This window comes from Drosophila nasuta, chromosome 3 (genome assembly GCF_023558535.2).
Source record: "Drosophila nasuta strain 15112-1781.00 chromosome 3, ASM2355853v1, whole genome shotgun sequence".
NCBI lineage: Eukaryota > Metazoa > Arthropoda > Insecta > Diptera > Drosophilidae > Drosophila > Drosophila nasuta.
In genome coordinates this window covers 50,667,745-50,688,389 of record NC_083457.1, presented here as the reverse complement: position 1 = coordinate 50,688,389, position 20,645 = coordinate 50,667,745, and the positions used below count along the sequence as shown (strand labels likewise).

General features: G+C 40.6%; 8 protein-coding genes across 11 annotated transcripts; 5 read left to right on the top strand and 3 right to left on the bottom strand.

The window, feature by feature from the left end:
- Nucleotides 1-2: 2 nt before the first annotated feature.
- On the bottom strand, nt 3-2,204 carry LOC132793422 (2',5'-phosphodiesterase 12). Its single transcript, XM_060803346.1, has one exon. It carries the CDS (start codon nt 1,983-1,985, stop codon nt 168-170), a length of 1,818 nt encoding a protein of 605 aa, XP_060659329.1. The 5' UTR covers nt 1,986-2,204; the 3' UTR covers nt 3-167.
- A 495-nt stretch (nt 2,205-2,699) lies between these two features.
- LOC132793420 (serine/threonine-protein kinase PRP4 homolog) lies at nt 2,700-7,414 on the top strand. Of its 2 annotated transcripts, XR_009633120.1 has the most exons (11): nt 2,700-2,857; nt 3,008-3,394; nt 3,454-4,645; nt 4,707-4,964; nt 5,054-5,286; nt 5,351-5,459; nt 5,520-6,056; nt 6,115-6,337; nt 6,846-6,921; nt 7,097-7,167; nt 7,232-7,414. XR_009633120.1 is itself a non-coding variant. In XM_060803344.1 (8 exons), the coding sequence occupies exons 1-8, from the start codon at nt 2,838-2,840 to the stop codon at nt 6,316-6,318; spliced, it is 2,940 nt and encodes a 979-aa protein (XP_060659327.1). In that variant the 5' UTR covers nt 2,700-2,837; the 3' UTR covers nt 6,319-6,440. The 2 variants fall into 2 exon arrangements, 1 of the variants encoding a protein (XP_060659327.1); XM_060803344.1 differs by lacking the exons at nt 6,846-6,921; nt 7,097-7,167; nt 7,232-7,414 and having other exon boundaries at nt 6,115-6,440.
- Nucleotides 7,415-7,739: 325 nt separating this feature from the next.
- LOC132793431 (uncharacterized protein C3orf38 homolog) lies at nt 7,740-9,014 on the bottom strand. The gene is made up of 2 exons (XM_060803359.1): nt 8,783-9,014; nt 7,740-8,712 (listed from the first exon to the last, which is right to left on the bottom strand). Exons 1-2 carry the CDS (start codon nt 8,919-8,921, stop codon nt 7,973-7,975), a joined length of 879 nt encoding a protein of 292 aa, XP_060659342.1. The 5' UTR covers nt 8,922-9,014; the 3' UTR covers nt 7,740-7,972.
- Nucleotides 9,015-9,094: 80 nt separating this feature from the next.
- Nucleotides 9,095-14,077, top strand: LOC132793426 (glycerol kinase-like). The gene is made up of 3 exons (XM_060803353.1): nt 9,095-9,810; nt 12,556-13,686; nt 13,745-14,077. The coding sequence occupies exons 1-3, from the start codon at nt 9,571-9,573 to the stop codon at nt 13,958-13,960; spliced, it is 1,587 nt and encodes a 528-aa protein (XP_060659336.1). The 5' UTR covers nt 9,095-9,570; the 3' UTR covers nt 13,961-14,077.
- LOC132793427 (nitrilase and fragile histidine triad fusion protein NitFhit) lies at nt 10,495-12,167 on the bottom strand. Its single transcript, XM_060803355.1, has one exon. The coding sequence runs from the start codon at nt 12,031-12,033 to the stop codon at nt 10,603-10,605; it is 1,431 nt and encodes a 476-aa protein (XP_060659338.1). The 5' UTR covers nt 12,034-12,167; the 3' UTR covers nt 10,495-10,602.
- A 171-nt stretch (nt 14,078-14,248) lies between the features above and the next one.
- Nucleotides 14,249-17,174, top strand: LOC132793424 (RING finger protein PFF0165c-like). 3 transcript variants are annotated; one of them, XM_060803352.1, is made up of 3 exons: nt 14,249-14,361; nt 15,058-15,112; nt 15,177-17,174. In XM_060803352.1, exon 3 carries the CDS (start codon nt 15,198-15,200, stop codon nt 16,899-16,901), a length of 1,704 nt encoding a protein of 567 aa, XP_060659335.1. In that variant the 5' UTR covers nt 14,249-14,361; nt 15,058-15,112; nt 15,177-15,197; the 3' UTR covers nt 16,902-17,174. The 3 variants fall into 3 exon arrangements, with proteins under 3 accessions (XP_060659335.1, XP_060659334.1, XP_060659333.1); XM_060803351.1 differs by lacking the exon at nt 14,249-14,361 and adding an exon at nt 14,593-14,995; XM_060803350.1 differs by lacking the exon at nt 14,249-14,361 and having other exon boundaries at nt 14,593-15,112.
- A 208-nt stretch (nt 17,175-17,382) lies between these two features.
- LOC132793428 (sporulation protein cse15-like) lies at nt 17,383-19,173 on the top strand. Its single transcript, XM_060803356.1, has 2 exons — nt 17,383-17,584; nt 17,659-19,173. The coding sequence occupies exon 2, from the start codon at nt 17,688-17,690 to the stop codon at nt 19,044-19,046; it is 1,359 nt and encodes a 452-aa protein (XP_060659339.1). The 5' UTR covers nt 17,383-17,584; nt 17,659-17,687; the 3' UTR covers nt 19,047-19,173.
- Nucleotides 19,174-19,315: 142 nt separating this feature from the next.
- LOC132788294 (glycerol kinase 3-like) lies at nt 19,316-20,057 on the top strand (the record flags this gene model as incomplete). The annotated part of the gene is made up of 2 exons (XM_060795627.1): nt 19,316-19,768; nt 19,827-20,057. Coding segments are annotated over 2 exons (669 nt in total), but the record flags the coding sequence as incomplete, so codon positions are not given.
- Between the last annotated feature and the right edge of the window lie 588 nt (nt 20,058-20,645).

Sequence of the window (20,645 nt, the reverse complement as noted above, 5' to 3'; positions counted from 1 at the left end):
GTATATTAACTAGAGACTATTGGTTGAGCACAGGTTGAAATGCTTGTTCTAGGTAAGCCCCATCTTATTGCACAATCAAATATCGTAAACTACGTTGTAGAATTATATTTTCTATATATGTATTTGTGCATTGTGAGAGTTAAGTAAAATTGCGACAAAGTTAGCAATCAATTGCTTGACTTAAATTTAAGATCAGCCACCAATGAAACATGATCTGATGGAAAAGTAACCGAAGGTATAGCTTCATTGGCACTCAGCTCCTCGACCGATGGCAGCGGCACCGATTGCAGCAAGTCAAACGAGTCGCTTTGGTAGAATATGTAATCCAAGCAGGCAGCGAAGAGCGTTGTGTAGTTGGTAAACTCTGGCGTGCCGCAGGCCGAGACCATTTTAAATGATTGTCGCAACTCCACATCCTTGACCGCCTCCTCCTGATTGCTGCTCCAGTCCACAAAATTGCTATCCACAAACTGTTCCGTCATCAATTTATAAATGCCGCATTCAGGCACACTATTAAAATCGCCACAAAATATGAGACCAATATTTTGGGGATCTGTTATGCCGTGCTCTTTAATGGCCTGCTTGTAGATGTGCTCCACAAAGATCAGCGAGAATCCAATCTGCAGTAAACGGATGTGATCGGCATCGGGATGGAAATACAAATGTGTATTCGCGACCATCACATAACGTTTAGTTCCCTTCAGCTGAAACAAACACAACTGCAGCGTTGTGGATCGATCACAGATGCGACTCGCCAACTGCTCGTTATGCTTAATCTTCTGCCAGAGCGGTGCAAAGATGGGCAGACTGCTGATGTTGTCACCCAAGTGCAGCACATAAGTGTTTAACAATTCAAAGCGCGATGTGCGATAGAACAAAGCGATGCCCTCGGCCACTTTGCCTTTGGGTGTCATGATGCCTTGGAAATCATCGGCAAGCACTGGCTGCAAATCGTAATCAAAGATCTTAATGTCCACCTCCTGCAGACACAACAAATCCGCATTGTAGCCAATTAATTCCTTGATGAATAGCTGCTTGCGATAATCAATCTTCAAGTTTGCTGGCGCACTGTAGGGAAATAGCGTCTTCCGCGCATAGTCGCCATCCGCATACAAATCTGCCAGCAGATTGTAGCTGACCACACGAATCTCTGCAGGATTGCTGAGTGGCTTTTTAGTATATTGCTGGCGTAGTTCGTAGGGACAATTTTGTGGTCCCGCCTGCACAGGGGATGTGGTTACATACTCAACAGGTGGCCCATAGACGCCATGTTCATTGCCAGGTGTCACCACCAGCTTTAGATAGTAATCAATGTCTTCCTCAGTCAGCTGGTAAATCAATCCCTCGCTGCAAGGTGTCCACTCCGCTTTAGTCGAGTTGGGCTTCAGCGTTTTGTACCATTGTGCTTTGGAATGCTGTCGCGTGGCAAACTGCAGTTGTAGCTTGAGGGGATACACGAGAAACCCAGCCATTATGGAGCTGGGTAATTGAAGACCAGCAACCCATGGCTGATTGAACACAATGTCCAGTGACTTGTCTATCACACGCAGCTCAAGTCCTTGCGATATGTCCGACAACAGTTCGTTGAATGTAATGCCAGCAATGCTCTCCACGCAATCCTTGCGATGCACTGCAACCACAATCTCCTCTTGAGTCTGTGGAGCGGTTGGCACTGCTTCCTCAGACTTCTTGGATTTCTTTTTGCTGCGCTTATTTACCTCCTTCTCAATGTTGTTGCGTATCCGGATCAAGGCCTCATCGATGCATTCGTCCATGCGGCGACAGAAATTAAAGTCACGATCAACTTTGAGCGCTTCGTTAGCATAACGAAAAGTGATATGAAGTTCCTGCGTGTCTTGGGCATTGCGGAGATAAACTTTATCCATGTCGAAGGATTTACGTTGAGAGCGGGTTGAGAATGCAGAGAAACGTATTTGTTGTTGGATTAAACGTTGCGCACAGCGATTAATAAGTTTGGAGAGCATTAATCCAGCTAATCTCAATGGCACCTTGCACGTGGTGATCAAATACAGGGAATACGTATTGAATTCTTATTCCCCACATTAAGTTAAGTGGTTGTCACTTATATTATTTAATTTGCTTATTGCAACCAAACAAAATGTGTTTTTGCTTCATCAGCAGTGCCGAGTTTGTTGAACTTCTGCCCAGTTTTGCACCAGTGTGCACAGCTGATTCTAGTACTTTTGGCTCAAAGGGTGGCAACCTTGAGAGCACTAACAGCTGAAATGTGAAATAAAGCTGATTAGTTAACGAGCCAATACGAATATAATTATTGGGTAACATATTATTCTTAAAAACCTTTACAAATATAAAGCTGACACACTCTTTTAATATAACGAACTATTTAAAATTGGCTGAATAATATACATTTACAATATTTGCTGCATTAAGAAAGCCAATAAGAAAATATTTGCGGATTCGTTTGAATACAGCGATAGGGGTGGGCAAAGTTCAAACTTGCTGATATCGGTCGTGTTCATGTATTCATAGCCTGTATCGATAGGGTAGATATTTTGAAAAATAAATATTACAATATAGCATTATGTTGGTGTAAACGACGATTTAACGCATCAAAATTACCTTTTCGAAATTCTTCGAGCTTCAAGCTATTGTCATTCATATACCAATCTAGGGTTCACGCATTAACTATCGCTGCCAACGCGAGTGCTATCGATGTTTCTCCACCACTAAAGTGATTACAAACAAACGTATAAGTAGGGAGATGTAAAAAATTTGCGCACCAAAAAATATTAATTAAAACTATATTTAATACAAAACGAGTGCACGTGCAAGCCATTGGCACCCAACTCTTAAAAATGACGAGCGACGAGAAAAGGTGAGTTCATAGGGAAACCAAAACAAAACGTACAAAGAAAAAGAACTACAAAACTTGCAGAGTAGAGCTTTGTGAGGTTATGTAGCTGTGTGTGTGTGTATGTGTGTTGTGTGTGTATATTAATTTGTGGCTCTTTTTATTGGGGAGCAGTTACGACTCCAGCGACAACAGTGAGGCAGAGGAACGTCGCAGTGCCAAGCATAAAAAGTCGAAAAAGCATAAGAAACATAAGAAGTCCTCCTCTGCCGACAATAAACTGCACAAGAAGCACAAAAAATCAAAGAAGCGCCATCGTCATCATAGTGAATCCTCCAATGCATCCGACAACAAACAACGAAACTCCAGCAGTCAAAGTCAAAGTCTTAGCAGTAAATTTACTGAAATAATGCAAAAAAATGGTGGTGATTTCCGTATCATAAAGCCTAATATGCAAACGGATCCATGCAGTCTAGTCGAGGAGATCACCAAGACCATACAGAACAAAGTGATGACTGTGCCCGTGTTAGAGGTGGCTAGCTCTGGTAGCGAAAGTGAAGTGTAAGTATTGCTATAACCCGTGTATATGCAATAGGAATTAATGTGCGTTTTGTATGCAGTCCCATGGATGTGGTTAGTCCGGTCATAGACCCCAAACTGGAGGATGAGCTCAATCTGGAGGAACTGATGAAGCAAAAGGCTCTGTTACAGGCACGTCTGGGCGCCTACATGTCAGACACCGAGTGCGATGAATCTCGCTCCAATTCGGTGTTGGTCAAACGCAACTCACGTGACGAGGACAACGGCGAGCGTCGCCGACAGCAACAACAGCCGAGGGAGCAGCATCATCAGCAGACCAAATTGGCAGCTAGTGAGGCGCCGCCGAAGCGCAGGCTAAATTCCTCCTCCAACTCCTGCGCGCAGTCTGCAGCACCGCTGGCAACTGCAACTAGTAAACATGTTAATAATCAACAAACTAACATCCATAACTCAAACGAATCCGATGTTATATTATTGGATGATTCTAGCGGTGGCCAGCGCACACCTTCGCCCACACCGGACAAGCGACGACGTCATGCCTCGCCGCCGCCCCACTCCCTACCCGCCTCTGCCCATCCCCGAAGCCGTACACGCGATGAACCGCCACCAGCTGCAGCCAGCAGTCGTCATCATCGAGATGCGGGACGTGAACGACGCTCCCGTGAGCGTATGCCTCGCGAACAACGCAGTCGCACTCCACGCCGTCGTCTGGAGCAGCAGCAGCAGCAGCATAATCGCGGCGACCAGCGGCGCCATCATCAAGAGTACAATCGCAATATGGAGGATTTGCGACAGGAGATCAATCGTGACAAGCAGCGTGAGAGACGCGAGCAAAGCCGCGAACGTGACAGACGACCCAGCGACAGAGAACACAATCGTCAGCCAGCAGAGCAGCGTGGCGGACGTCCCAGGGAGCGTGAACGAGAGCGGGAACGAGAACGGGATCGTTGGAACCGACCGCGTTCGCATAGCCGCAGTAAGTTTGAATCTGATAGGCGACGTGAGCGCGAGCGTCAACTGGAGCAAGATCGTGATGGAGAGCGTGGCGCTGCTCGTGGTGGTGCTGGGCGTGGAGCACGTGGCTCGGGCAATGGCGTGGGCGCTGGAGAGCGTGATCGCTACAAAGGCTCGCTCAGCGAGGGGCAGAAGCAGCACGATAAAGAGAGCAGCGACGAGGAAAACGAAAGCTTTGACATTGACATTAATGAGGATGACGATGACGAGGAGCGCATTATTGAGCTACGACGCAAGCAACGCGAGGAACTGTTAAAGGTATTTATATAAAATCTCAAATCATGTTGAATTCCCTATATTTAACTGTGCTTACATGCAGAAATTGGGCAGCAATGATCAAGAGTCGCGTACAACAAGTCCAACGCCACGCAAATCTAATTCCTACGAGTCGAGAAGCACATCGCCAGTGTCATCGCGAGTCGATCGCTCGCAGCGCACACCAACGCCAACGCTTAGGGATAAGGTGGAGGAAGAAGAGGAGGAGCCACAGCTCAATGCAGCCAAGAACAGCGCTGTCAAGGAGAAACGCAACGATTGGGATATGTTTGCCGATCAGGATGTGGATTCCAATTTTGATGTGAGTCGCAGGCTTGTAAATGTCACGCCTAAACACACAATTCAACAAGAAACCGTTGTTAAAACTTCAACTCCTTTCATTTCCCACAGTCACCCAGCACAATTGTGCAGAACAAGCATCAAAACGAGAATCCCGCCTTGACGGACAATTGGGACGATGCCGAGGGTTATTATCGTGTGCGCATTGGCGAGGTGCTTGACAACCGCTATCTTGTCAGCGGCTATACCGGACAGGGTGTCTTCAGCAATGTGGTGCGTGGTCGCGATCAAGCTCGTGGTGCCGCCAATGTTGCCATCAAAATCATACGCAACAACGAGATCATGTAAGTGGTTGTTGAATGGGTGCATTAACCTCATCTATGCTAAACCTACCCTTTCTTTCCATAGGCACAAAACTGGTCTACGTGAACTGGAAGTACTGAAGAAACTGAACGATGCCGATCCCGACGATCGTTTTCACTGTCTGCGTCTGTATCGCCACTTCTTTCACAAACAGGTGCGTATGCATATACATTTTATAAAAAAACTACTATAACTTTTCATTCCATCTCTTAAGCATCTCTGCATGGTATTCGAGCCGTTGGCAATGAATTTGCGTGAGGTACTTAAAAAGTATGGCAAGAATGTGGGACTTCACATCAAGGCAGTGCGCAGCTACACACAACAATTATTTTTGGCCCTCAAGCTGTTGAAGAAAACGGGCATTCTGCATGCGGATATTAAGCCCGATAATATTCTGGTCAATGAGAATAATCTCATATTGAAACTTTGCGATTTTGGCTCTGCGTCGGGCATCAGTGAAAATGAAATTACACCGTATTTGGTGTCACGTTTCTATCGTGCACCCGAGATTATATTGGGCATACCATATGACTATGGAATTGATACGTGGTCGGCTGGTTGTACCATCTATGAGCTGTACACGGGCAAGATCTTGTACAGTGGCAAAAGCAATAATCAGATGCTAAAGTTCTTCATGGATGTCAAGGGTAAAATTCCAAATCGTATTGTACGCAAGGGTCAGTTTAGAGAGCAGCATTTTGATCAAAGCTGTAATTTCCTCTATCATGAAATCGACAAACTAACCGAGCGGGTAAGTAGACCTCAAATTATCGATGAGATAATCCCTTTAAACCAACTATGTTTTGCAGGAAAAGATTGTGGTAATGCCCGTTGTCAAGCCAATCCGCAATCTACAGCAGGAACTGATTGCCGATCAGAATCTGCCCGATGATCAGCACCGAAAGGTGACACAACTGAAAGATCTGCTGGAGAATATGTTTGCTCTTGATCCGGGCAAGCGTATTTCGCTAAATCAGGCGCTAATGCATCCATTTATACAGGAGAAAATGTAGATGAGACAACAGAATAAACGTAATTCAATATTTCCTAGACCGTAAGAAATTTCGTTAGCGATATTAGTTAAAAAGTTATCGTTATTAAAAAAAAAAAGCAAAACAAAACAAAAAAAGAAAAACTTCATCAAACTCCAAATACCACTCTCACCCCAAAAACATATATAAACAAACAAAAAAAGAATATATAAACTACAATTACTATATATACAAATATGATATATATGTATATGCTGACAATGTATATAAGTTCAAGTGGTTTTTGTTGTGAAGCGAATTGTCATAAGCGAATAAGATTGTTATGTGTGTGCGTGCGCTTACAAACTAAGTATAATACTTTTAATACAATATATACTATCTATATATATGCATGAATGTAAAAAAAGAAACTCCCACATACCAATTTATTATCACACACACACTCTTTCAAACCACACACTCACACACACATACAATATATATAATAGAACATCTATAGAGTATGCCTTGACTGGAGAAATTGTTATTAATATTCAATACCATTTCAGTGGAACTGCAATTGATCCAATAATGATCACGTCCATGCGGAGCAGCCACGACAGTTCAGAGCAGTTGAACCAACTGGTAATAATTTATTTTTGGGTGCAAAATCAGTTAATAATAACCCAATGCTATCAGCGCCAGTTTTCCTATATGTATATTTATTTATTTTCTTTTTTTCGTTTATCATTTACTTTTCCTACCCTGATTCGATCAAAAATCACAACATTTAATGCTGTTATTTTCTCTGAACTTGCAGCTACTTGGCGAAAATGCCTTGTGGAAAAGTGCGCGCGCGTCTTGAAACTTGAGACATTCCCACGTCGGGGCGTAAGTTGTATGATCTGATCAAATCGCGTGATTTACTTAGCATCCTTATTGTATTTCTCAATAGGTAACCGGGAAGAGCTTGAACAAACTTGAAAAAGCAAAGCAAAAGCAAATCAGGTAAAGTATTTTCCCATGACTAACAATATCCATATAGTCTGTTTCAATGAGTTATTAAAAATATTGAAATTATGTTTCAAAATGTATCCACAAAAAAAATGCTTAAAAAGTAAATTGGATAGCATATTATTATACGATCTTTCTGCTATACATAATATTTATATTTCTTTTTATTTCAATCGATTTATAAACCTATGTTCGTTTCTTGCCTTTGTCCACTCACAATTTTTAAATATCGTTGAAGAAAAGCAAATGAAATGAATATGAAAATATGGTGACCGGGGGATACGTTCTTCCTCAACAGTAGAGATTACTGTCATGCTCTTTTGGTCTAAGTCTACAAGGACAAGACTTCTAGAAACGAGTTTCGAATATTTTTGATTGGTTTTCGGGTGTTAAATACAAAGTCAACTTTTTATTTTATTATTTCAATGCAATAGCTTATATTTTCTTATTAAACTTAAACGATTTCAGTATACATTCTTGTTTAACATATATCCGATACATAAATGTATTAAAAAAACTTAAAATGTAACATGTAATTTATGACAATTGAAACAGACTTATTGGTATCTGGGTTATATGAATTCCTATTTAACAGACTAGTTTTATATTTAAGCAAAATAAATATTAACTTATATATGACGAGCCTTGTAGCTGCCTTCACAACAGTTCCTCCTTCGTAGTGTTAGTCCAGTGTATCGTTGGGTGTTGGCAAAGCCAGTGCCGTCTGCAGGGATTCGCTGGAGTTGAGTGTATGCAGTTCTGGTGGAGTCAGTTCACTGCGCAGCGACCACTTGAACTTCTTGGGTTTCCAGTTGTTGTCAGAATTTGGATCACGCAGCAGACCAAACGCACACTCAAAGACGCCCACAGATCTGTCCCCTGTATGCAAAGTGCCGCAACAGAGCACCACAACATGGCCATAGACATCGATGCGTCCTTGGACGCCCGTGTGTGTTAAGTTCGGATTGAAATAGAAACCAAATTGATCCTTAGCACTGAATAATGAGGCGATAACCTCTTCGGCTGTTGAGCACTCAACGTCACTAGTGCCGTCATCAGCAATCACACTAAGTTGCAATACGGAATCGCTCCATAAATCCGATTGGTTCAGATCGTTGGCATTGAACTTCTCGAAGAACCATTCACCAAATTTGCGCGCCATCAAATTGATGGGATAATCCTGCTCAGTTTGCTCTATACGTTCAATTGTTGTTATTGAAGTTTGCTTGGCAACTGCTTCTGTAGTAATTTGTTTATCCCAATACTGAATGACTCTCATAACCAGATCCGCTTTAGTGAAATCGGTCGATGTACCCGGCAGTCTTGTGTGCAAGTACTTAAAAAGCAGATCTCTGGTAATGTGACGCTTGTGTAGTACCTTGTGTATATCCTCCAAATGCGCCGTGACATACCCAAGCGCCTCTGCAATGACAAATAAAAAGAAAGATGAAGCATTTTATTTGTTATTGTTTTGATGCTTCATTTGTTTTACCCTCGGCATCTTCGATAGTGCACACGTTTTTTGTGATGCTTCTCGCTAGCTGCAGCAGCACAGGAGTATTTTTTTCGTTGACCAACAGATCACGAAGTCCTGCACAGTGTGCTTCCGATATGGAAGATGTGATAGACATAATTTTTTTGATTCTTTAGGACTATTACAAAAATTGCCCGACATTAGGCCGGCCAGTTAAATAGATGGTAGTGTGACCGTATGCGCTGCACTCACAGCTGATGCATCAAGCAGTGGGTACACACTGACAAAACAGTGCTGTCAAATTGTAAGGATTGTTAAATATCCTCATTTTAAGGAAAATAAATTAAATATTTTGTTAATAGCATGTGTTAAATTAGAAGTGTCGAAATTATTAAAAGAATAATCATAAATTTGCAGTCCATATGACCTCACAGAGTGTAGTGTACAGCAACATCACGATTGCATTACCGCATTATTATTTATTTTTACTCTCCGTTTTCGCATAATCATTCGCAACAAATTATTTATTTACGTTAAGAAAACAAGTTTGTGTGCAATAACAACAACAACAGCAAACAACTGGGGACAGAGTACACGTCAAGAGCTTTCGAGCCAGAGGGGCTGGGCCTTATCTCTGTTATCGCAACTGTTTCCGCGACAGCAACTAATAGCTATGTCGGCCCCAATAAACATCGATCAGTAATTCGCTCATATTACCGGAGACTTAACGCAAAACTTTTTCACGCTTCCCTTTCAAATTTTGTGGTGCATACGTAATTACACAACACAATAAATAATTAAGCGTAATGGATTATCAGCTGGAGGGTCCATATGTTGGCGCCATAGATGAGGGCACCACATCGGCTCGCTTCATGATCTTCAAGGCGGGCACCGACGATGTCGTCTGCTTCCATCAGATTGAGGTGCCGTCCATCTTCGCCAAGGAGGGATGGTGTGAACAGGATCCCGAAGTGATTATCAACACTGTTAACGAGTGCATCGAAAACGCATGTCGCAAGCTTCGTGCTCTAGGCGGCAAAGTCAAGGTGAGCGATTGAGAGAGGCATTATACAAAATACCCCTTCGTTTAAAAAAGCGACCGTGATCGACTGATAGATACGTTACATACAGTTGTATTGTAATCATAATTCATTTTATGGCCCTACAGCTTCTGATAAGATGTAGGGCATGCTTTTTGATCGTGATATATTGATGATTCTTTGTGATAGGTTATTTATTATGAATAGATGTTTTAAGATAAATAGTACAGCGAAAACTCCCATACCCATACCCTATAACCGAAAAATTATTGCTCGTTTTTTTTTATTTTAAAAATATCTTGATTATGAGTGTCTGGTAAAATTCCAATGAGTCCCATGTAAATTAACTTTTTGGTTTTATGTATAAACAAAATTCTATGTATAAATGAAATTATATGTAGAAGAGTAAAAGTCAGAGTATAGTCCATAAGAAATATTCTACCGTGTAATGTGGATATTTTGGTTTGTATTGTTATTTAAAAAAAAAACTTCCAAACGAATCCTCATAAAATTTTCGTTGTTTTAAATTTAAATTAATTTTATGACATCCACAATTTAAGTGAGTGTAGAAACCCACAGATAAATTTAGTGTGCTTAGACTTAGTGAACGAGTAAATATATAGTTTATAGGATTGCACATGACCCCATCTTCTTGCCTCATGCCTTCCCACAATACAAAAATTACTAATATTTAGGATATATTATACTCCATGCGCGTCCATTGTTAAGAGCTCTTTACTGCCAGAATCATATTTACATAAAAGCTTCACACATATCTATTAAAATTAAAGGTGTAGGTTAACTCCTCGCGTCCTGTAGATAATCACGATACTTCTGCGCCTCTTCAATTCGCTCCTCGAGTGTTCGCGCTGGCAAGTTCTCAGCACGATCATCCAGCTTCACATAGATCTGATCGTTGTGCCCAAAGTCGCCAGTGCGACGTGGCATCACATGAAAGTGCACATGAGGCACCGTCTGACCAGCCTGGGCGCCATCCTGTACCGTTACCGTGGCCGACGTGGTGCCATAGATCTGCTCCAGCAGTCGCTGCACCATGCAAACGGTGGCAAACAGATCGGTGATCTCGGCACAATTGAGACCGTTGAGTCGTGGCGTCACACGCTTGGTGGAGACCAGCACGTGACCCTCGACGACACAGCGCAGATTGGTGAAGGCATAACAGTGTTCCGACTCATAGAAGATGGTTCGTTTGTCCACAATATTCTCGGCAAAAGCACGATCCTGTCCATCCGCCTCGTTGGGCATCTTTAAATTATAGGCAGTCAAACTGTAGATATCGTTGCGTCGATGCTCAAAGCACGGCATGCTCTGGTAGAGTTTGTCCAGCGTGGAGAGGTCCACCTCGGCGGTGGCCACACCCAACTCCTGTTCGCCACAGTCGGCCAGCACTTTGCCCCACGGGCTGACGATCATGGCATGGCCCCAAGATTGACGCTTGGCATTGTGCCAACCCTGCTGAGCAGCGGCAATCACAAAGCACTGAGTTTCTATGGCACGCGCACGCAGCAGCAGCTCCCAGTGGGCCTTGCCTGTGCTGTAGGTAAAGGCCGATGGATAGGAGAGCAGTTGAGCGCCCAGTTTGCGCAGCAGCAGGGCCGTCTCCGCAAAGCGCAAATCATAACAGATCTGCAGGCCCAGACGACCGGCTGGTGTTGCTAGTGGACGCTCCAGACCCTTGCCCGCCTCGACGTAGGAGGATTCCATCAGTGTAATTTCCGGAGTCTTCACATCGAACAGATGAAGCTTGCGATAGACACCCACAAGATCACCTTGATCGTTGAGCAGCACATGGGCGTTGTACATTTTGTTGGGTTCGTCGCCACCTGGGGAGCACTTGAGCTCGTGCAGACCGCCCAGCGATAGCCAGATTTGATTGCACTTGGCCAGCTCACGATACTTGGCCATAAGTGCACCGTTTAGGGGTTCGGCCAGAGTCAAGAGTTGACTCTTCTCCTTGGCCACAAAGTCACAGCATTCGGGTAGGAAAAGTAATTTGGCTTGTTTGGCTTTCGCTTGTTGGACCAGCTGCTCCACTTGGCGTAGATTGGCGGCTTTGTCGTCGGTTGCGCACATTTGGCCAACGGCCACAATTGCCGCTGTTTGTCCAGTTGACATAATGCTGCGATATTGCTGTTGATAATGCTGGTGATGACTGCTGTTTAGGAAGCTGGCCACTTTGCGACTGAGAATTTTGAGTGTGTTTGACATTTGAAAATGAAACAGGAAAAAGGTAATTGAGTCTCGCCTACGCCTATTTTTTGTTACGTCGTTTTGGCTCTGTTTCTTATCAGCCGACTTTTTTTTAGTTTTGTTTACTACACTTTGCTCGCCGTACAGTGTTACCACACTCCAATTTGTGGAACGTACGAGAAAAAGTGCAAACGGCTTCAAACAATGTTACCACACACCACTTTTCGTACAAAATCCAAAAATGAGTGACGCAAAGCTTTTATGCTAATTAATTTTAGTTTTTATTTATTTTACTTTTAGTTTTGTAACAACTCATATGCATAGGTTTTAGTTATCCATAAATTAGCTTTTTATTGTGATTAGTTGCTGCACTCATTATGACGTTTTCTGTGCTTGAACTGCACAGTGTTGCCACACCTTACTAAATAATAATTTATATAAGCGGCAAATTTGAACGTTCGAACACTCAATTAGGTCAGATTAAGGTCAACAACTAAGAAGCTCAATATACGTATATAATATATATATATTTTTTTGCAGGATATTGTTGCTATTGGCATTACGAATCAGCGCGAGTCGACTGTAATTTGGGATCGCAAGACCGGCAAACCACTGGCCAATGCCATTATTTGGCTAGATAATCGCACTGGCAGCACAGTTGAGGATTTGCTCAAAACAATACCAAACAATGCCCGCAACATTAACTACTTACGTCCACTTTGTGGACTACCAATCTCCCCCTACTTTTCCGGTGTCAAATTACGATGGCTACGCGACAATATGCCCACGGTGAAGAAGGCCATGGACGATGATACTGCCATGTTTGGCACCATTGACACCTGGCTGATGTACAGATTAACAGGCGGCGTCCATGGTGGCGTCCACAAGACAGACGTGACAAATGCATCGCGCACCATGCTCATGAACATTGAAACCTTGAATTGGGATCCCAATTTGCTTAAATTCTTTGGCCTGCCACGCGGAATTCTGCCCGAGATCTGTTCAAGTGCTGAGCACTATGGCGACATTGCCGATGGCATACTGAAGGACATTCCCATAACAGCCGATCTAGGAGATCAGCAGGCAGCTTTGGTGGGTCAACAATGTCTAGCCAAGGGTCAGGCCAAGGCCACCTATGGCACCGGCTGTTTTTTGCTCTACAATACAGGTCCGGCGATTGTGCATTCGACGCATGGACTACTGACCACCGTTGGCTACCAAATTGGACGCAGTGCACCGCCGTTCTATGCGCTGGAAGGTAGCGTTGCCATTGCGGGCGCTGCGTTCAATTGGCTGCGCGATAATATTGGCCTCATTCAAAATACCAGCCAGATTGAGGCGATGGCCAGCACAGTGGACAACTCATTGGATGTGTACTTTGTGCCAGCCTTCAATGGCCTCTATGCCCCGTACTGGAATCAGGATGCTCGTGGAGTAATCTGTGGCCTAAGCGAGGAGACAACCAGTGAACATATTGTGCGTGCCACCCTCGAGGCGGTTTGCTTCCAGGTTCGCGACATTCTCGATGCCATGCACAAGGATTGTAAGATTCCGCTGGCAAAGTTGATGGTGGATGGCGGTATGACTGTGAACAATCTGTTTCTGCAACTGCAGTCCGACTTGGTTGGTATCCATGTGCTACGCGCCAAGATTTCCGAGACCACTGCGCTGGTAAGTATTTACTTCCGCTGTGTTCTTAATGTGTGTTTAATGTATTTATATTTACCAGGGCGCTGCAATGGCTGCTTATAAGGTTGTGGAACCGAATTACAACATGGAGGGTCCGCTTTCCAAGTCTGATAAGCGTGTGCCCATCAAACCGAAAGTGAAGTCGTCGGAACGCAATCTGCGCTATGAGAAATGGAAAATGGCCATTGAACGATCTCTGAACTGGGAAACATCGACGCTATCGCAAGGCGAGCGCGAGTCCTTTGATGGTGCTTAAGCAACAACAGATTGTAATCTTTTTGTTTTTATATATAGGTTCAGGTTGATTATTTTCTTTGCAGCAACTATCAAACTGTATATGAAGTTTATATAAAGTGCTCGCATTTTTTGTTAATTTCGGTTTGTTTATATAATTTATAATGTTTAACAAGTTTTTTCAGAATAACAAACATTTTAAAACTAGTATCACGTCTAGCAAGATTTGAATTATTTCCTATTGAATCAATCAGAAAATGACCGCAAACGATTTCAAATCAGATCAATGTTGCCCTATAATAAAAATGAAAAGTGCAACAATTAATTGCGCCTAAGTTTTTATTGAAATAAAAATATTTAAATAATTGTTTTTGATATTGTGCTTAACTATAAATACAAATGGTAAATATATGCATTTAACTGGTAAGTAATGTCTTAGTTCTTATGTGTTTTTCCTACACAATTTTGCCGCTCTCAAAAGTCGCGATTTTAATCTGCCCAAAATTTACACATTAGTTTATCAGATATTGTATACAAATCGATATACATAAATATATATCAAAAATTAACTTTTAATTGTATTTAAATTTTAATTGGTGAATCAGGCATCATTTTTTCGTGTATAATTTGATAATGGTATATCTAATGATAGCTATATAAATACACAAGTTTATTCATTCTTTCCATTCGTTGCCTGTGACTACTCTAAATTACTTTTGATCGGCCACACTTTTTGTCGACAATCTTGCCGCATTAACACAAATGAGTCAGTCATCACTAATCTTTTTACGCATGATTCTGTCGAAGATGCGTTTCTAATGAAAGACTTGAATCCAAATATAAATACAAGAAAGAAAATATTTTAAAGAGATTGTCTGTATTCTTAAACCAACTTGTTCTTTAATTCAAAAAGTGATTTATTCAATACTAAAAAACCTTAAAATTTAGTAGCTTAACAAACTTCTTATCACTACAAGACTTTAAAGCACTATGTACACACTGGAACAGTGGCGCTGCCCAACGAGAATTGCATTCGCCAATGTGACCCTATTGCTATGTATATGATCATTAGCCTCAGACATATGTGGCAACCACAGCTGATATTTTGTGCTTTTTCAGTACATTCCCTGATTTCGTTCGTGTGATTAGCATTGCTATTTTAGCTATTGGAGATGTAAGACTCAACGTGTATCTGATTAAAATATTGCAAACAAAATTTAATTTTGTCTTTTTCACAGAAATAAATTGAGGATCTTATAATGACAGAAAATTTGCTTGAAGGGCGCAAGCAACTGGAAAACAGTTCTGCTAATTTAAAAATTGAACAAAACAATAATAAGACTGAAAATTTGCCGGAATTACTACCCGATGTCAAACAAAGCAAGGAAGATAAAATTTGCATGGAGACGGAAGCTATCAGCCAGACTGCCACATCTGATAATCAAGAACATAAAATAACACAATTTGTTCTGCAATTACTTGGTGATCTCAAAGGCCAAGAGGAACTTCATTTAAGCGAAGTAAAAGAGCTTCGTAAGGAGCTGGAAGAAAAGGATAATATATGCAATCAATTAAAGCTTGAGATATCCCAAGTTCGAGAAAACCCAACATTTTATGATCTTAAAAGTCACGAAGAACGTCATTCACGAGAAGTAAAAGATCTTCGCACACAGCTGGAATTAAATGATAATGTAAATCAGAAGTTAACAAATGAAGTGTTCACTGTTCGGAAAAATTTTATTCAAATGCGCAAGCAATTGCTTAACGATCTCAAAATTAGAGAAGAATGTCATTTACGATACGTAAACGAGCTTCGTGAAGAGTTAAAAGCAAAAGAAAATAATCTTAAAGATCAAGAAGAACGCCATTCACGAGAAGTAAACAAACTTCGTGAGGATCTGGATGTAAGGGATAACACATGCCAGGAGCTAGAACTTAAGGTATCCCAAGTTCGTGAAAACCCTGAATTTATTAAAATGCGACAGCAATTACTTGATGATCTTAAAGGTCAAAAAGAACATCATTCACAGGAAGTAAAAGAGTTTCGCAAGGAGATGAAAATAAATGATAATAAGTGTCATCAGTTAACAAATGAAGTTTTCGATGTGCGGAAAAACTTTATTCAAATGCGAGAACAATTACTTAATGATCAAAAAAGTCAAGAAGGACGTCATTTACAAGAAGTAAAAGAGCTTCGCTTGGAGTTAGAATCAAAGGAAAACAATCGTAAAGATGCAGAAGAACATCATTTGCGAGAAGTAACAGAGCTTCGCAAGGAGCTGAAAATAAATGTTACTATGTGTCAGCAGTTAACGAATGAAGTCTTCGAGATGCAGAAAAGACTTGAAAGTCAAGATGAACGCCATTTACTAGAAATAAACGCGAAGCACGAGGAGCTGGAGTCAAAAGACAGCCTTTGTCAACTGTTGGAGCTTAAGGTGTCTCAAGTGCGAGAAAATCCGGAATTTCTTCAAATGCGACAGCAATTACTTGATGAACTTGAAGGCCAAGAAGAACTTCACTTGGTCGAAATAAATAAGCTTCGTAAGGAACTGGAGGCTAAGGATACAATATGCCATCAGTTAGAGCATGAAGTATTCGCAGTGCAGGAAAATGCTGAGTTTATTCAAATGCGAGAACAATTAATGGATAATCTCAAAGATCAAGAAGAACGTCATTTACGAGAAATAAGTGACCTTCGCAAGGTGCAGGAGGACAAAGATAAATTATGCTTGGAGAAAGAGCAGGAAGCAGCTCAACTCCGAGATCGTCTTAACTTCAACATGTCTTGTCCCATATGTATGGAGCCATGGAATTCTTCAGAACATCGCATGGTTGCGTTGTTATGTGGTCACATTTTCGGTGAATCATGCGCACGACAATGCCTGCAAAGAAATTCAAATTGTCCAGAATGTCGAGCTCCTGCTTCAGAAAGTAATATTCGTAAACTATTTCCCCGTTAATAATTTATTCAATCTGCTTGTACTACGCGTAGTAAATTTTAACAATACAAAAGAGCCAATAAACAATAATTTCTTATCTATTTACATATGTATGCACATATATATCATTAGCTTCTTATGACGCATTCATTTACTGATTGAACTTTCAACAACTATCAATGCAGTAAAACCAATGGCCAAGTTTGACCAGATAATCGGTATTTTTTTCATTAATCTATAGAGAACACAGAGTTTACAATGGCGATAATTGTAATTTTGTATATTAACACAATTGAATTAAATTGTGCGTATAAACAAAATTTTATAATTTTAAAACTATATAATTACATATTTCTCCTACATAATCATTTTATTAAAATTACCAATCGCATAAATTATGCAGAAATACTGATCGTAAATTTTACTTTATTCTTTAAAAACCTTTCTTTTATGGTCAAATGTTTAATATTTTTGTAGAACCGTGAATGGGGATTCCCACCAACAAGTACGAAACCTAGACATTTCTTTGTGTACACACTGGAGGGCTTCGTCGCTAAATGAGAATTAAACTCTCACTAGTGTGACCTTACTGATGTCTTACCATATTCTTTTGACCAATGTGGCAACTCTATTTCCTGCTTTTCCAGTGAATTCCCTAATCTTTTTAGTGACTCAGGAGCATTTCGTGTTTAGCTTTTGTGAATGTAAGAATTGTAATATAAATTCATATTGATTTTAAAATTTAAACATTACAAAACACTTTAATTTTTACTTCCAGTGAATATTGACAACGCAGTTAATTAAAAAATGGAGGATCTGAAAAAAAGCATTTTAGATATGATGGCAGTAAAATTGGACGATGGTCTTAGGCTTCTGGAGAATAGAGTTGCTAATGTGGAAGTTAAGCAGAATAACAACAATCCTGAGAGTTTCCAGTATCAGCAATTGCTAGACGATTTAAAACAAAACAAAGATGAGAGTAAACTGCAATTCGAAAAGATTCAAAAGGAAGCTGAAGCAATGAGTATTAAAAATGCTCAGCTTGAGCTCAAAATTTCTGATTTGCTTAAAAATATGGAAAATCTTCGAAAAGATGAAGGTAATAAAAAAGATCAGCTGCAAATTTTAAAGGAACCTGAGGCAAACCAACGACAGCAAATGCCAGACGATCGACAAAATCACGAAGAAATTTCAATTCACGAAGCTTATATGTATCGTAAAGAGATGGACGAAAAGAATAATATGTGCCATCAGTTAGAGCGAGAAATAAAAGATCTTCGCAAAGAGCTAGAGGCGAAAGATATTATATGCCAAGATTTGGAACTTGAGGTATCCCAAGTACGACAACACCCAGAATTTATTTTAATGCGACAGCAATTGCTTGACGATCTTAAAGGTCAAGAGGAGCTTCATTTACGAGAAGTAAAAGAGCTTCGTAAGGAACTGAAGGCTAAGGATAATATATGCCAGGAGCTAGAACTTAAGATATCCCAAGTACGGGAAAATCCTGAATTTCTTCAAATGCGACAGCAATTACTTGATGATCTTAAAGGTCAAGAGGAGCTTCATTTACGAGAAGTAAAAGAGCTTCGCAAAGAGCTAGAGGCAAAGGATAATATATGCTATCAATTGGAGGTTGAGATATCCCAAGTACGGGAAAATCCTGAAGTTGTTCAAATGCGACAATCATTACTAGATGATCTTAAGCTCCAAGAAGAACTTCATTTGCTCGAAGTAAATGAGCTTCGCAAGGAGCTGGACGAAAAGGATAAAATATGTCACCAACTAGAGAATGAAATGTTCGGACAGGAAAATGCTGAGCTTATTCATATGCGACAACAATTAATGGATAATCTTAAAGATCAAGAAGAACGTCATTTACGAGAAATAAGTGACCTTCGCAAGGTGCAGGAGGACAAAGATAAATTATGCTTGGAGAAAGAGCAGGAAGCAGCTCAACTTCGAGATCGTCTTAATTTCAGCGAGTCTTGCCCAATATGTATGGATCCTTGGAATTCTTCAGAACATCGCATGGTTGCGTTGTTATGTGGTCACATTTTCGGCGAGTCATGTGTACGAGAATGCTTGGAAAGAAATCCGAATTGTCCAACGTGTCGAGCTCAAGCTTCTGCAAATGATATACGTAAGCTATTTACTCGTTCTTAACAACTGGTTCAATTATGTGGATATTATAAATTTGCCACGAGCGAATTTTTATGTAAATATCCAGTATCCAAGTATAAATCAAACCAAAAAAGTTAAATGCTGAATAAAATAAAATAAAAATTAAAATCTATATGAATTTTAGTTACATATTCAATATATTAACCATTAGCTGAATAAAAAAAATAAAAACGAACTATTTATAAATTGTTCGTATTGTTTTTTTTTGTTTATTGTGATTTGCGTATACAAAATTTTGGATGAAAACGTAGAAAGCGTTCTGGGTGCGTGCAGCTATAACATGGCAGTGTGTTATTTGCCCTTGGGGCGACTTTACTACACATGTTCGTCAACGATGCCTTGAGCCGCAGCAACCGCAGCAGCTTGCTCCAGATCGTTTAACAACGCTGGACAACTCATTGGATGTGTACTTTGTGCCAGCCTTCAATGGCCTCTATGCCCCGTACTGGAATCAGGATGCTCGTGGAGTAATCTGTGGCCTAAGCGAGGAGACAACCAGTGAACATATTGTGCGTGCCACCCTCGAGGCGGTTTGCTTCCAGGTACGCGACATTCTCGATGCCATGCACAAGGATTGTAAGATTCCGCTGGCAAAGTTGATGGTGGATGGCGGTATGACTGTGAACAATCTGTTTCTGCAACTGCAGTCCGACTTGGTTGGTATCCATGTGCTACGCGCCAAGATTTCCGAGACCACTGCGCTGGTAAGTATTTACTTCCGCTGTGTTCTTAATGTGTGTTTAATGTATTTATATTTACCAGGGCGCTGCAATGGCTGCTTATAAGGTTGTGGAACCGAATTACAACATGGAGGGTCCGCTTTCCAAGTCTGATAAGCGTGTGCCCATCAAACCGAAAGTGAAGTCGTCGGAACGCAATCTGCGCTATGAGAAATGGAAAATGGCCATTGAACGATCTCTTAACTGGGAAACATCGACGCTATCGCAAGGCGAGCGCGAGTCCTTTGATGGTGCTTAAGCAACAACAGATTGCAATCTTTTTGTTTTTATATATAGGTTCAGGTTGATTATTTTATTTGCAGTCACTATCAAACTGTATATGAAGTTTATATAAAGTGCTTGCATTTTTTGTTAATTTCGGTTTGTTTATATAATTTATAATGTTTAACAAGTTTTTTCAAAATAACAAACATTTTAAAACTAGTATCACGTCTAGCAAGATTTGAATTATTTCCTATTGAATCAATCAGAAAATGACCGCAAACGATTTCAAATCAGATCAATGTTGCCCTATAATAAAAATGAAAAGTGCAACAATTAATTGCGCCTAAGTTTTTATTGAAATAAAAATATTTAAATAATTGTTTTTGATATTGTGCTTAACTATAAATACAAATGGTAAATATATGCATTTAACTGGTAAGTAATGTCTTAGTTCTTATGTGTTTTTCCTACACAATTTTGCCGCTCTCAAAAGTCGCGATTTTAATCTGCCCAAAATTTACACATTAGTTTATCAGATATTGTATACAAATCGATATACATAAATATATATCAAAAATTAACTTTTAATTGTATTCAAATTTTAATTGGTGAATCAGGCATCATTTTTTCGTGTATA

Bases quoted from the DNA above. Each gene is read 5' to 3' on its own strand.
- LOC132793422 (XM_060803346.1), bottom strand. From the start codon at position 1,985: ATGCTCTCCAAACTTATTAATCGCTGTGCGCAACGTTTAATCCAACAA.
- LOC132793420 (XM_060803344.1), top strand. From the start codon at position 2,838: ATGACGAGCGACGAGAAAAG. The intron at 4,965-5,053 runs GTGAGTCGCAGG...CATTTCCCACAG, and splicing joins ATGTGGATTCCAATTTTGAT to TCACCCAGCACAATTGTGCA. The intron at 5,460-5,519 runs GTGCGTATGCAT...CCATCTCTTAAG, and splicing joins GCCACTTCTTTCACAAACAG to CATCTCTGCATGGTATTCGA.
- LOC132793431 (XM_060803359.1), bottom strand. From the start codon at position 8,921: ATGTCTATCACATCTTCCATATCGGAAGCACACTGTGCAGGACTTCGT. The intron at 8,713-8,782 runs GTAAAACAAATG...TTGTCATTGCAG, and splicing joins CACTATCGAAGATGCCGAGG to AGGCGCTTGGGTATGTCACG.
- LOC132793426 (XM_060803353.1), top strand. From the start codon at position 9,571: ATGGATTATCAGCTGGAGGGTCCATATGTTGGCGCCATAGATGAGGGC. The intron at 9,811-12,555 runs GTGAGCGATTGA...ATTTTTTTGCAG, and splicing joins CTCTAGGCGGCAAAGTCAAG to GATATTGTTGCTATTGGCAT. The intron at 13,687-13,744 runs GTAAGTATTTAC...TATATTTACCAG, and splicing joins TTTCCGAGACCACTGCGCTG to GGCGCTGCAATGGCTGCTTA.
- LOC132793427 (XM_060803355.1), bottom strand. From the start codon at position 12,033: ATGTCAAACACACTCAAAATTCTCAGTCGCAAAGTGGCCAGCTTCCTA.
- LOC132793424 (XM_060803352.1), top strand. From the start codon at position 15,198: ATGACAGAAAATTTGCTTGAAGGGCGCAAGCAACTGGAAAACAGTTCT.
- LOC132793428 (XM_060803356.1), top strand. From the start codon at position 17,688: ATGGAGGATCTGAAAAAAAGCATTTTAGATATGATGGCAGTAAAATTG.